The sequence below is a fragment of the Melospiza georgiana genome, chromosome 11, assembly GCF_028018845.1.
Source record: "Melospiza georgiana isolate bMelGeo1 chromosome 11, bMelGeo1.pri, whole genome shotgun sequence".
Classification (NCBI taxonomy): domain Eukaryota; kingdom Metazoa; phylum Chordata; class Aves; order Passeriformes; family Passerellidae; genus Melospiza; species Melospiza georgiana.
In genome coordinates, this window is record NC_080440.1 from 9,788,843 (window position 1) to 9,802,648 (window position 13,806).

At 44.9% G+C, this 13,806-nt stretch overlaps 1 protein-coding gene across 6 annotated transcripts in view; it reads left to right on the forward strand.

The window, feature by feature from the left end:
- The window catches only part of GRIP2 (glutamate receptor interacting protein 2), a 248,542-nt gene that overhangs the window by 165,269 nt on the left and 69,467 nt on the right, over positions 1 to 13,806 (forward strand). The window contains exon 1 of one of the 6 annotated variants that reach the window (XM_058031753.1): positions 1,687 to 2,384. The exons of the other annotated variants lie outside the window; for them this stretch is intronic. Coding sequence (XP_057887736.1) covers positions 2,345 to 2,384 — 40 coding nt within the window. The 5' untranslated portion in view covers positions 1,687 to 2,344. Of the gene's footprint in view, positions 1 to 1,686; positions 2,385 to 13,806 lie in introns of those variants that run through there. 6 annotated transcript variants of the gene reach the window in all.

The following is a 13,806-nucleotide window of genomic DNA, read 5'->3' on the forward strand; positions in this document are numbered from 1 at the left end:
CCAGCAATTCTGGGCTTGAAATGCCCAAATGCCTCTTCCTTCTCCACCAACATCAGAGGAATGGGGCAGCTCCAGCCAGTTCTCATCCACAAACACAAACAGCTTCAACTGGATATTAGAGCTGTGTTCTCACACACTTTTTTCATGCAGCAGATAACCTGGGAAGAATTTTATGGTGGTCTAATCGCACAATTATATTAAATTTTTCTTTAAAACACCATTTTGGAGACATCCATTTCATGGAATCCAAAGCAATTGGCTATTCTCAAATTAGCAGCTTCTTGTATTTGTGGTGCAACTGGTAATGTTTTTTCCTTTAAGATGAAATTTCTCTGCAGCAAAAGCATTAATAGCTGTGTGAAAAGATTTCTAATTATAAATTTTGCCTCAATTACTAATTAAGTCTATTGTCAGACTGAATAACTTCTTTTAAACAAATTATGGACCAAAATATCTCTTTTGTAAGTAGTTTTTTTATTACTTAGTGATTTTATTGCTTTTGTAGAAGTTATCATCTCATGAAACAGCTGAATTTGAACCACAATAGAGATGCTGCTGCATTTCAATCTGAACAAGAGCTCTGGCATTAGGCTGAAACCCAGTTATCCTCCTCCACACAGAGTTAGGGCCCCCAGGTCTGTAAAAATTTCCTGCTGGTGCATTCAGATGTGTTTAGTTCCTCTTGATTTATCCTGATTTCTTTCCTAAGGAAACAAGGCTTAACCTTGCTGCCTTTCCATGAGCTTCCTTCTAAATCTGTGACCTCTTGGCTACTTTCAGACAAATTTAGTAGCAGTCTCAACCACGACTGGACCCTTATACAAAAATGTAGATGCCTTTTGTGCCTTAGTCCGTGCTCGTCTTGATCTCTTTTCACTGTTTGTGGGCATAATCTTGCTGTTATAGATGACAGTAGTTCTCAAGGCAATAGGGTGACTATGGAGAATGCTGCCATGAGCTGGTTAGCACAGTTTGCCTCTCACAGCTTGGCTGAGAAGGGAACCTGCACAGTGCTGGAGGCAGGATCTGACCCTGTGCACACCCTAATAGCCCCATGGCCAGGGCATTGGCATACCTTGCATGCTCTGGATCTTCAACACAAATCAGCCAACTTTTCCATTTTAATAGTAAAGGAAGAAGACACTGGTTTGCTGCAACCATTTCTTCCAGGGCCAGTGCCCTTTCCCTACCCACAGTGCAGGGCCAGCATTGTCAAGGGAAGCCATGCAGCATCTTGGAGGGCCAAGCTCTCTGCGACCAGCTGGGTCCCAGCACTGCCCTCAAAGCCTCCTCTCGCCAAGATCTCAACACAGGACGTGCATGACTTCTGCCCGTGCTGATTCCTCTGCCCTTCCTAAGGAAGGGTTAAACCGGGTTCTCAGCAAGCGCTGTAGGGAGGACACAAGGCTGCAGCCTCATATTCCCTTACGAGCCCCGTGTGTGTGTGTGTTTGGGAGGGACTGTAATGCTTTGACAGCAGCTTGACATTGCCTTGAAAGGTGCTGGAGGCTCTGCAAGCACTTGCCAAGAGGGGGTGGGGGAGAGGAAAGTGTGTCAGGCAACACTGCAGTCGCAGCCTCTTCGTGTGCTCAGCCCCTCTGCTGCTGCTGCTGCAACTGCAGCTGCAACTCGGGGCTGCTGCGCGGCTCCGCTGCCGGCCAAGTTCTGGCGCGGGGGCAGCGCTGCCTCCGCCGCAGCACCGCCTGCCCGCCCCCCTCCGTCTCTGCCTTTTTTAATTCCCCCACGCCCCGCCTGACATGCCCATGAAAGCCTCGGAGGGGCTCGGGCAGGAAGGGGCCAGCGCATCCCCGCGGGATGATGCCCGCTCTCCGCCGGCGGGGCGCGGGGTGGAATTCCGCCGGGAATGAAGTGCTCGCTCGACATTTGCTGCATCTGCCGGAGCGTCAGGGTTCAGTGGCTGCCTCCCCTTCAACCAGCTGTTCCGGTTAATCACTGCGCTTCCAACTTTTGCTTGGCAATGCCCGATGGACAGTGCAGCCGAGAGAACTAGCACCGGATTTTTAGGACCTCATAAAAAAAATCCCCCATTCCCTTCATTTTCCTATTTCTACGCGGGACTGGCGAGCCGCACGTTAAACAGCCGCGTAAAGGTATTTCTTCCTAAAGGATTGCCAGATTTCCGAGTCCTCGCAAGCTGGAGAGCCCCGGACGGTGGGTGCTGATCTCGGTGCCGGGCGGTGCGGGAGCCGCGTGTGCGCTGCGGCCGCGCTCGGCGCTGGGAGCCGGCCCGGGCTGCCCGGCAAGGGGCTCCGGCCAGGCAGGGAGGAGAGAAAACCGAGCGGCTCTTACAATTAATTGAATGATTTGATAGATAACAGCAGACATGCTTTGTGGACTGAAAAAGGATTTGCAGTCAGACTTTGGTGAGTGAGCCTTGTTTGTATTTTTCTTTCCCTTGTCCAGTAGTTTACTTTTGTTTAATCTGATTTTCTTTAAGCATCTTTAATATCATGAACGGTTTCATGTGCTACTTTCAAAGTGATTTTACAAATCCAAACCGTTGCATGCAAACTTAATTACTTTGATTTGTGAACTATTTCTTGGCTTCTCTGTAAAGAATTTCTCCCTGTGACCACTGGAGAGTACCCTTCAGGCTGCCTTCTCCTTCTCCACCTTGAAGATTGGCAGTCACAGGGGCTGTTCTGGTACCTCAGATATTGTGGAGTCTTTAAAGCTGTTCTGGCTTTTTAAAAAACAAAATCTAAATGTAGCTCCTTATTTCCCAGGCTCAGTGTGTGAATGGTCTGGGCATTCAGCAGTAGCGATTAGAGGGCTGGGAAGGAAGAGGGGAGAAGTGCTCTGCTGAATGTGGTGGGATCACTGCCAATGCCCCCCCTCCTGTACAATCCACTATTACCTTGTCTAATAAATATTTCAGTTCCCGCTGGAAATCTGACATTTCAATGAGCTGCTAACCCCTGCTTTAGATATGAGTTCACTGTTACTGTGGAGTATAAAAAAAAAAATCTATTTCATTTCCACAAAAGAGTAGATAGATGAGTGTAGAAGGACACCTTTACAAAGGGCAGGCATCAAATTCCCGCCTGACTCTTTCCAGGATGGACAGGCTCTTATATTTCTAGCTGAGTGCAATATTCAGGTACTTTGTTGCATGCTGTAGCTCTGCTTGTTGCAGCTGAATGTGCTACATGGAGCTTGTCTTCCGCTCTGATGCAAGCATTTCCCTTCTGAAAGCAAAGACATTGGAGTTGGAAGTACAGGGGTAATTTATGGTTTCTGAATCATTTCGCACTGCCTGAAGTGATGTAGTGAGACTGACTTCGTCCTCTCCTTGGCATCAAGAAGCCCTAAAGCACGAAACCTAACTTTAGAAAATTGTTTTCCCTCCCTAAATCTGAGGGTAAAATAAACCAGGTGGAAAGCATCTTAGCCTGGCTGTGTTGCCTAATCCCACAGACAGTGACTGGAGGCAATGTCCACCTACTGTACCAGCACAGCAAGAAGCATTTTGGGGGCTTAATTTGAAGCTGCCAGAGACACGCTAATGAGTCCTGATAGGGTGAGGGAGTCTGGGCGTGTGACTTGGCAGGAATGTACTTGTTCCATGGAAAGATCAAAAGACAACCTGGCAGAATCTCACACTGCTCTTGGGGTTGAGCCAGGACCTGGGCCCTGGTTTGGAGGTGGCTGACACTGAGGGTGCTCGAGGGGCCTCCTTGGTGCCACCAGCCACAGAGGGGGTCATTTGTGAAGTCCTTCCAACGTGACACTAGAGACATCTGGTGCTTCAAGATGGCTGTGTTGTTGCAAATGGTGATGTCTGGATCCTGGGTGATCAAATAAGAAATTTTCCTGATGTCAGCCCCAAACATTTCTCAAGAATCTTGGGCCAATGTTGTGTCATGTACAAGGGAATGGTGCAGTCACTGGGTGGGTACAAAGCCTTTTTTACCCTGGTGTCAGACCCTCACAGCTTATGCTTGTGGTGCTCCTGAGGACCAAGATCATGGCTTTATTGGGAATGCTTTCTGGAAGTCTAGAATGGAAGCAGTGAAGGGAATTGCAATCTTACCACTCATTTTAGCATTTTAGGTGAAATAGGCAAAACCAAATGGATTGTTTCAAAGAAGCATCCAAACATTTCGGAAGTGCTTTTTGGGCCCACCACCATTAGGGTATTGATGATTTCTTTTCTTTCTGTCAGTTGCTTTCAGACATTTTTTGATGGGACATTTTAATCATTGAGAGATTTTGTGTGTCCTTCAGAATGGAAGGGTCAGAAAACTCAAAGTAGCAGTGATGTTTTATGGGAGGTGGTGTTTATTTTCTATTTAGAGTGAGTGGTTCTGCTGCTAGATTGTGTTTCCACAAGAGCCTTTGTAATCCTGCTGTTGGAGGGCTTCCCTGAAATCCATTATGGCCTTTCTGAAGTCCAGGAACATCCTCTATGTTTTGCTCTAGCAAACTTCACATTCAGTTAGTCCTTACTGCAGGATCACTGCAGAAAAGGGCAGAGCAACAGAACTCACTGAATCTCCTTCGTGCTGCTCCAAGTCACACACTGAAAATCCCATCCCATACCAGCTCATGTAAAATGTTAATTGAGGACAGTACAGACACTTCAGAAGACCATTTGTCTTTCAGACTTATCCATTTGGGTGACTTAATTATTTTTGATTTTTTAAAAATACAATTTGTATAGAAGGCAAAGGAAGAATAAAGATCGTAGATGAGTGAGGATGTTCAGTGCTTTTCTATTTGGGTTTGTTGTTTGGTTTTAGGTGTGGGGTTTTTTGTTGCCATTAGAAGCCATGCTTTTAGCATGAGATGGACTCTCTGCAGACCAAGGAGAGCAGAATTTCCTGTCCTTTTTTGAGACTGGCAAACTGCACCCTTTATTGCAGGATGGGAATGGCCAGAAAACGAGACCTGTTAATAGATCTCTGCCCCTTCCTGCTCCCAGTTTTCAAGAGATCAGCTCCCCTGTGTTCTCTCTCTGCTTGCCAAATAAGCAGGGGAAAGAATAGAAAAAAACATGCCTGAAAGGGATAGAAAACTAATGTGAGGAGCAAGAATAAGACAGGAGGAAATCTTCATAGATTAATCTCCTAGGAAGAAAGATTTTATCTTTGTTATTGAAGAATTCATCACAATAGTGCTATTTAATATAAGTCCTGCTCATCAGGCTGCTTACGTCACTTGTCAGCTTTGCCTCAGTTGCAGCCAAATGAAAGATTAAGAGAAAAACTAACTGGGGTGTGTGTACCAAGACAAACATCTCTGGGTCTGAATCATTGATCTTAATTTCCTTGAGACAAAACTGGGCAGAGAGAGTTTGTGCTATTCCTCTGCCTTGAGATAGTATCGGCCATACCTGTGATATCACCCATCCACATTGCATTTGAATATATCCAATCTGGGAACAGTGCATCAGCTCAAATTAATTCAGTACTCTGAAATATTAAGGAAAAGCTTTGCTTACTTGTAATTTCAGTGCCTTTGTATTCCATCCTAACACAGATGACAGATTACTCCTTTCCCTCTGTGCATCACATCCAAATATTTGAAGAGAGCAATAACACTTCTTTCCCTCCTCCCTCTCTTCTTTTTAGCATAGACAACTCATCTCTCCCCCCAGCCTCAGAAGTTGTGGTCTGACCAGCCTGCACTGATTCAAGCTGAATGAACTCCAGCTGGGCCACATTGTTGTTGAGCTGTGGTACCCAAGCCTGGGGACTGCATTGAAGCCAAGGCCTTTATGAGGGCTGAGTAAAAGAAAAGAATGATTTCACAGATTTTGTAGAGTATACCCACCTTGCTTATAGCAGGGTGTTAGTTCTTCTTGCATATGACATGGCACTGTGGATTTACATTTAGTTTGCAGCCCACAGTATCTGAAGAGTCCTTGCTGTCACTTTGATAGTTTTTCCCCATCCTTCATTCATTAGATTTTTCCTGCCTGGGTATGGTAACTTGCATGCCCCTCTACCAAATTGTACATCTGTCCTTTCATGTATGAGTCATTCTGGGTTCAAAATTTACTTCCCGGCCTGCTTCCAGTCCCTCATGCCTTGTGGCTGTCAGTAAACTTAATAATATCTTTGCAACCATCCAGGTCATTTAGAGAAAACCTACCAGGAAACCTACCAGGCTGGTGGAGAGTCCTCACAGAACTTCATTTAATACATCTTTCCCTCCTGATTGTGAACAACTGATGAATTTTCTCAGTGTGTGGTTTTCCAATCAGTTTTGCATACACTTCATAATCATCTGTATCCTGCTTCCCAAACATACTTACGAAAATAGCACGTGAAACAGTGTCAGAAGCGTTTCTAAAATTGAGATATAGCAACTTGCATTTTCTGTCTATCCAGAAATGTTACTCTCAAATGGAAAGCAATTGAGTGGGCATGACGTATTTGTGGTAGATCCAGGTTTGCAGTTAGTCCTCCTCATTTGGTGTTAACAGCTCACACACAGTCAGCTCCAGGAACTCAAAGAGAGGGTGATGGATTTGTCATTCTCTCGCCCCCACTCTGGTAGCATGTTGTTTTGGTTTGTTTTTTTTAAACTGAACATTGCATTTTATTCTTCAGCCTTGTGATCTCTTACCCCCTCCTCCTTAGGTTCTCATGGCTACCTCCTGATGGCTTTAGGACTTTGGTGACCAGGTCTCTAAAGTTTTGTTGACTAAACTTTTAAGTATAAATGAGCTGATCTGTGCTGTCAAAATGAATTCTTGCTCTTTTCTAAAGATTACCCATTCTACTGAAATTTCTCTTTTATAGAAGAAAACAGATGAAAGTAATATTCTACAGCTTTTCATGGCCTATAGAAACAATTTTTTAAATTCAGTTTTTCTCCTCCAGTATGAGGAGGGATGAGTATGAGAGGGATGCTTTTCAGTGCAAAAACCAGGGAGATTTGATACAAATATTGGTCCACAGTGTCAGTTAAACAACTGCTATGGAGGTTTTTCTCTCCAGTGTTAAATGTTGGAGCCCAGTTTCCAGCCCAGGCATTAACCTCCCTGCCACCCTCCTTAAGAAAATTTCATTGCCACTGGAAGAGGCACCCTCTGGCTTAGAGTGACCCACAGAAGGGGACTGAGTTTCATGTGGTGTGTCAAGTCTTGCTTTTGGCTTTGTATCTAGGATCATTGTTCTATATAATGTTGTTCTGTTATTAATCCATGGAAGCCAAGGGTAACTGCACTGCCAAAGTGCTTGCATAAGTTAGGGCATGTAGGATTTGATTTCTTTTGAAAATGGACTGTTAAAATTGATTGCGTGTGGATGTCAATGTTTACTGCTTGTGATATTATCCACCTAACTCAAGGATGGAATTTTACCCAGAAGGCTAGAAAAAGGTATTGGGCAACTTGGAGGGAAGAGCACCTCTGCTTTTGTGTGTAGGCATGTGTAGGTGTTGCAAATAAAAGCAATAATTAAATCTAACAAGTAATAATAATCAGAAAGATGTGCTAATGCAGAGCTGGAGAGGAAAAAGTAGAGCAAAAAAATATTTAGCAATGTTCATCAATTGACAATGAAATGCTACCAGGCATAAGAACATTTAAGGCTCTTTTCAGCTGTCGGTTCAGCTACTGCATAAATTTTAGCATGTGAGTAATCCCATCAGGGTAGGCATGGTCTTAAGCCTTGATGGGATGGGGCCCCCAGGTCATTGTACGCCTGTCTATTCAAGGTGGCAGAATTTGGTTTCAAGACAAACGTGCTTGTGTGGGCGTTAGGAAATTCTGGGTCTGTGACAGTCTGACTGCTAGTCTGCTTCTGATTTTTTATTTCTTATAATATTATTACTATTATTCTGTTCATAGCAACAAAAAAAAAATTACTAACTGAGCTTGATGTTCTTAGCCACCAAGTTTATTAATCTGTGGATTTATAAATCAGTCTAGTAACTTGAAATGTGCAAAATCACACAGGATGAAGAATTTCTCTCCCTCCATTCCTAACAATTGCCACCCCCGATTTTTTATTTCAATGGAAGTCTTTTTTTTTTCTTTGACCGTGTGTTTTTGTTCAAGGATCTGATAATTACATGCTTGGAGATGATGGCTTTTCAAAAGCATCTTTTCCAGCAATTTTCAACTGGAGATGTGGATAAAAATATCTCCCTATTTTTTATCAGAAATGTTTTCAGTAATGTGCAATTATGAGCTCTGCCTTCATTCAATTCATCCTGGAAGAATTTGCTTCACAGGGAAATTAGTTTCCTAGCTGCTGTAGATGCCAGTATAGTTGGCAGCTGCAGGTTTTGTAGGGAGGAGGGAAAAGAAAGGCCCTGAAATTAAAATTGCTGTGAAGTAAATTGATCTCAACACCTGGAAACCATGAAAAGATGGAATCTCATACTTTTTTGTTAAATCATTGTTAAACTGCTTTGCATGTCAGTCCCAAAACGGCCCTGTAAATTATTTAGTGTGGCTGAGGGATGAAGAGATGATCCACTTCATCACTCCTCACAATTGATCTGTTTCTTACTGTGCAGGTTCATGTTAGCAAGGTGAAGGCACTGTGGGTTTCTTCCCAGCAGTACTCCAACTTCCAGCCTTAATATATAATCAACACTTTTGTGGTTTATCATAATGAAGCTTTGAGGTAGGACCTGGCTCAGGTCTGGGGAGAACAGCACTGGTGAGAAGGTCTGGGGAGCAGTTTCAAAAGCATAAACATGCTTTGGTCCTGGGAGGCAAGAACTTGTGCTGGAAAGAGTATGATCTGGCTCCCTGCTGCCAGGTGTGTGGATGAAAACAGGACTTGTTGCATTCTTCTGCATCATTGCATCTTCCTCTTTCCCAAAGTAGGGAGGTAGGTCCCTGATCTGGTGTGTGCTTCTGTTTTGGAGATCATGTGTCCAGCTGTTTACAGAGATTGAGTAAACAAACTCATTTGAGACTCCATTAATTCTTCACTTCCAAGTTCTGTCCCTCCTCAGAGCTATCTCAGTATGTGGGGAGCCCAGAGGTCCAGCCCTCTCAGCCCCTGCCCTATGGGAGCTCTCACCTGAGGCTGAGGGTGGGATGGCTCAGCTCCAGACATCTGCTTTTTCAGCCAAATAGCCAACTTCAGTCATGGATCTGCTCCTCATCTTTGAGCAACCACGTGCATGACCATACAAATGATGGAGGGTCTGAGTCAGACCTCCAGCAGTCCCCACTGTTGTGCTACCAGCCTACATGGAGATGTTGCAGCAATAAATCTGCTTCTCCATCAGATTTCAGTGGACATCTCTTCCTTTCCCCTTGTGGGCATGATGGCTGATCCATACGGGGTCCTTATTGCAGTGAATCCTCCACCCTGAAATGTGAGGGAAGTGGCCTGCTCCTGCCCAGTGATTTATAGAGGATAATTTCTTTATGGAATGTGGTGCCATTTGGGTAGGATTAAATTCTTGGCATCAGATGAAGGTATGTGTTTTGCTAAGGGTTTTTTTTTTTTTTTTTTTTTTAATAATGTAATGCATTTCCCATACAACCCACTGTGTAAAGAGATCTTGTTCCTTCCTGCCATGAGATGCTGTGCTCTGCTGCTCCTGCCCCCAGAATGCCTCCAATCTGCAGCCCATGAGCCCCCAGGAGCAGGGGGGATTTTGGGCACCATCTCTGCAGGGTCAGCCTCAGCTGATGCCTCTGCAGCAGTGAAGCCATGCAGGGGAATCAGGGGGGTGTGAGTCTGAGGAAGGAATGGACTACGTGGGGTCCTGGGATAGAGCCACAGAGCTGTGCCTGGAATCAGTGGGAAGATGCTCAAGGATGTGCAGATCTGGATGAGACAGCCCAGGTGACTTGTAAACCTTGTACCCGTGGAGTTAAAATCAGAGTGAAGTTAGGAGAGCTCAGAGACAGAGGGTGCATCACTCATTGCTCCCTATTTCCCTCCGAGCCCAGGTGTCACTCTGTGGTGCATTGCTCCCTTGCCTGTCTGTGCCGTGCAGCATGTGGATCTTCTCCCTGCCACTCCCTGCTCCTTGTTGCTGCAGCCAGGCCATGGGAGGTGACTGCTGCCATCAAGGTGGTGGCAAATACCACCCAGCTCCAGGCTGGCTGCAGAGCCAGTTGAGAGGTAGATGCTGTGATTTGTGAGGCTGGACAAGAACCTTGGGACAACAGAGAAAGTTTTGTTATTAATAATAATAATAATTTCAAAAAAGAATCAAAGAAACTCCTCTTCCCCCTTGTATTTCAATTTATCCTAAATCTTTTCACTCAAGCAAGCTTGGCAGAAAGGCCCCATCACTTAGAGGGGGGATAGGCATTCACCTTACAGGAACTGGAAAACAAAATGTTTGGAAACTGTGGTGGAGGCGGGCAGGCAGAACTCCACTGGCTTTCCCTCCTTTGTAAAGGAGCCTTTATAATTCAGCAGCTGACTCCAGCAGCGTCATGAGCTATAATAGGCAATTAGCTCCTAGCAGATTTATGTGACACTGTGTTTTATAAGCAAACAGTCATGTGTGTTTAGTCATTAAATGGACCTGCTGTATCTGACATTCACTGAGACAATCTCTTCCCCCTCGCCTCCCTGAGCACGCACTCAGCTCTCCTGCAGCAGTGTGGACACACAGACATCCATACTTGTGTGAAACTGGTGGAAATGTATCATCAGCAGCTGCTTTTGGTTCTGGCATGCAGTGGCAAGAGGTAAACTTTTGGCAATATTTGCTTTTGGAGAATCCAGACTCCATCTGGAGGTTAGAGAGGTGGGAATGGGAGATATCTGGTGCAGGGATGTTCCCCCACAATCCTGAGGACCCCTGGTGAGGTGAGGGGCTGGATGGGCCCTTGCACAGCACCCTGCCAAGGACTGGCATCCAAGTTTTTGCAGTGCTCCCCAGACTTCTCCAGACTTGGAAAGTAGTCAGGTTTAGTATTCATAGTTAATTTTAGATATACCTGCGCACGCAGCTCTTCCACACATCCATTACACACTCTGCAGAACCTGCTGGTTTTAATTTTTATTAGCACAAGTGCCTTGTTGAATCAAAATTAAGTGGGTATTTGGAAGCATAATGTGAAGCATTACATTTAATGGTCTGTGCTCCTGCCTGGAGAAAAGCTGTCACGTGCATCTTCTCTCTTCCCAAGACTCTGCAGTCTTTAGCTACACCTGAATTTTCCTGAGTTCATTGCTACTTCCTACTGTCTATAAGCTTTAAAACTCCCAGCAGCAACCATTCAGGTGTGTGTTGCATCTTTTCAGATGTAGCCTCATTCTGCTGCCCACCTGCCTGGCCTTGGGTTGTGGTGTGGGGAGGGGGCAGGTTTGGGTGCAGGTGGGGCTGTGCTGCTGGAACTGCTCAGTCCAGCCCTGGGAGAGCTCCTGTGCCTCTCCCCTTCTTATCCAGGCTCCCCTCCCCTGTTCAAAGGGGAGCAGGTGTCTGCCTGGGGCAACGCAAAACTGACTTTTCCTCAGTCCTAGGCATGAGTCTGCCAGTCCCTCTGGCGTTTGTGATGGTTGGGAGAGCTGGGACTCTCAGCAAATTGCAAGGGCTGTTCTAACCAGTGTCCCCATTTCCCAACCTGAGGCTCCTTGTGGCCATACCTTGCACCTGGCTAATCCTTTGATTGCCACAGTTTTGGGTTTCAAAAAAAGGCCAAGGGAAAACTGACCCACAGAGCTATGGGGCATGAATTCTTCACAGAGCAGGATTTCCTTGTGAAAATCTCAAGGTTGTCTTGGCTTACAGGTACTCACAAGAAGCATCTTTGTGAGCTTTTCAGAGAGTCACAGAGCACAGCTTGCAGCATTTTGTTCTGAATTTCACCAGGAGTTTCTATGTCTTTTGTGAATTCTTGTGCTGGCTGAAGTTGAGACTGGGTTCTCCACCTGTTTTGTTTCACCTGTGTGATATAAAGCAACTGGAAAGCAGCACAGCAGTTTGCATTAAGGCAGCCATGGGAAACAGCTGGAATACATTAATAACTCTGCTGGAGCAGGGTCTCATCCATCTTTCATACTGAACAGATGTTTGCTTTCATTGAAGTGGTGCTGTGCTGATCTTTGACATCAGCCTGTTTTGAGGCTGGCACGTTGGCAGAGTCTGAAGCCAAGTCAAGGCTTAATGGGAAGCAAGAAGTGGGCAAACACAAGAGCTGAGCTTGTTGAAAGCAAGATTTAATGGGCAATTCAGGCAAATTTTTAACAGCTGGTTTGATGAGATTTGCACCAGTTCTGATGAGGCTGCACCAGTTCCAACGTCCAATAATTTGGAGCTTTGGAACTTTCATATTTCATGTTGTTGTCCTGCTAAATCTGATATTCCTGACTCTTCGATTTCTCTCCTTCTCCCTCCTTGCTTTCATTTTAAGTGAGGCTCTTGCTTACTCTTTCTTTAGTCATTTAGCAATAAGCTTATTCCATCTCTCACACAGCTCCCGTGAATCCTCCTGACACAGTCTAGGATAAATCAGCCTGGGCTCATACATGGGCCATTGCATAAGAGATGGTTTGTGTGTCAGAGTCTAAAATCTACATATGTTTAGATCAGTCCTGAAGTGGGAACATCTGTATGTATTAATATATAATGGCTTTTACCACATGAATGAATAATCCAACTCCCACGATTTGGTATTTACTTTTTTTGAAACATTGCTACTTAGCTGAACACTGAGGGAGAATCACATTTATGGGAATTAAGTCTTGGTAAGGTTTAGCAGAGCTTCTTGGATAAGCTGGAAACAAGTCTAAATGGGGTGCCAGAAATCTTTCTTTTAAAATAGTTAATGCTGTCTGGAATTTCTTCCTGAATTTTTGACTCCCACTGGCTTTTAAGCACTTTGCATCAAAATGCAGTACAAATCTGGGATAAAGCACCTGATTTGCCACCTACTGCATTAAATGTCTTCCTCTGTGATGTCACCTTCCTGCAGCATCAGCTGCCTTTGCAGTGCTAAAATCGGTTCCCAAACCTTGGGGGCTGCACTGTGAGCTGGGAGCTCCAGCTGGGGCATCACCTTATTGCTGGCAAACCTGACTGTGAGATGTCTTAGTGCACTGGTCCGTGGGATGATGCAAAAAGCTGTTGGAGATAAGTTTTACCCAAATCTATTTGCTCACTTCACACCTTGATCCCTGGCTCATGCTTTTATTGAATGTTACTGCCCTGAAATGCACCTCTTCTGTTGCCTGATTTGCCAGTGTTTGTTTTGTTTTGTTTTGCTCTGCTGTTTTTGTTTTCCTGTGGTTTGCAAGGGTTTTCTTATTGCTGTTGGCACTGAGATTGATGTATACCACACATGGACCTGTATCAATCTCAGCCACCTCTTGAACTGCCACTGTAAATCTCCCAGATTTGATCCTTCATTTAATTTTCTGTGCCTTTCCTGAGTCAGAGCAGACTTATGATTGGGAGCAGAGAGAGGCTGCTAACCTGGATATGTGGTAGGGTGACCTTCCTTGAAAAAGCCCTGCCGGGCTCCCCTTGCCCACCCCTTGTTATATCTTGCTGGTACAAGTGTTGCTTATGTCAAACTGATGGGATCAGCAGGGAAGCAAGATGTGATTTGCTTTTCCAGAAGCAAAAAGAAGGGTCTTTTCTCAACTTATCTAAGGAGCTGTGTTTTCTAAAAGGTTTCCTTAAGCTTGCTTTACTTCTCTTCAGTTGGTCTCCACATGGACTGCTGTAAGTTTAGAGGCGCTAAAATTTTGCATGTGCTCTTTTGGGCACATAATTTACTTTTGTAACAAGGACTCTCTTTAAAATACTATAGAAGTAAAACAAAAAAAGGCATTACAGCTGTAGCTAAGTCCCTCTTTGTAAAGGATTATGAGGCTGAATGTTGGCACAATGTCTTTTTGC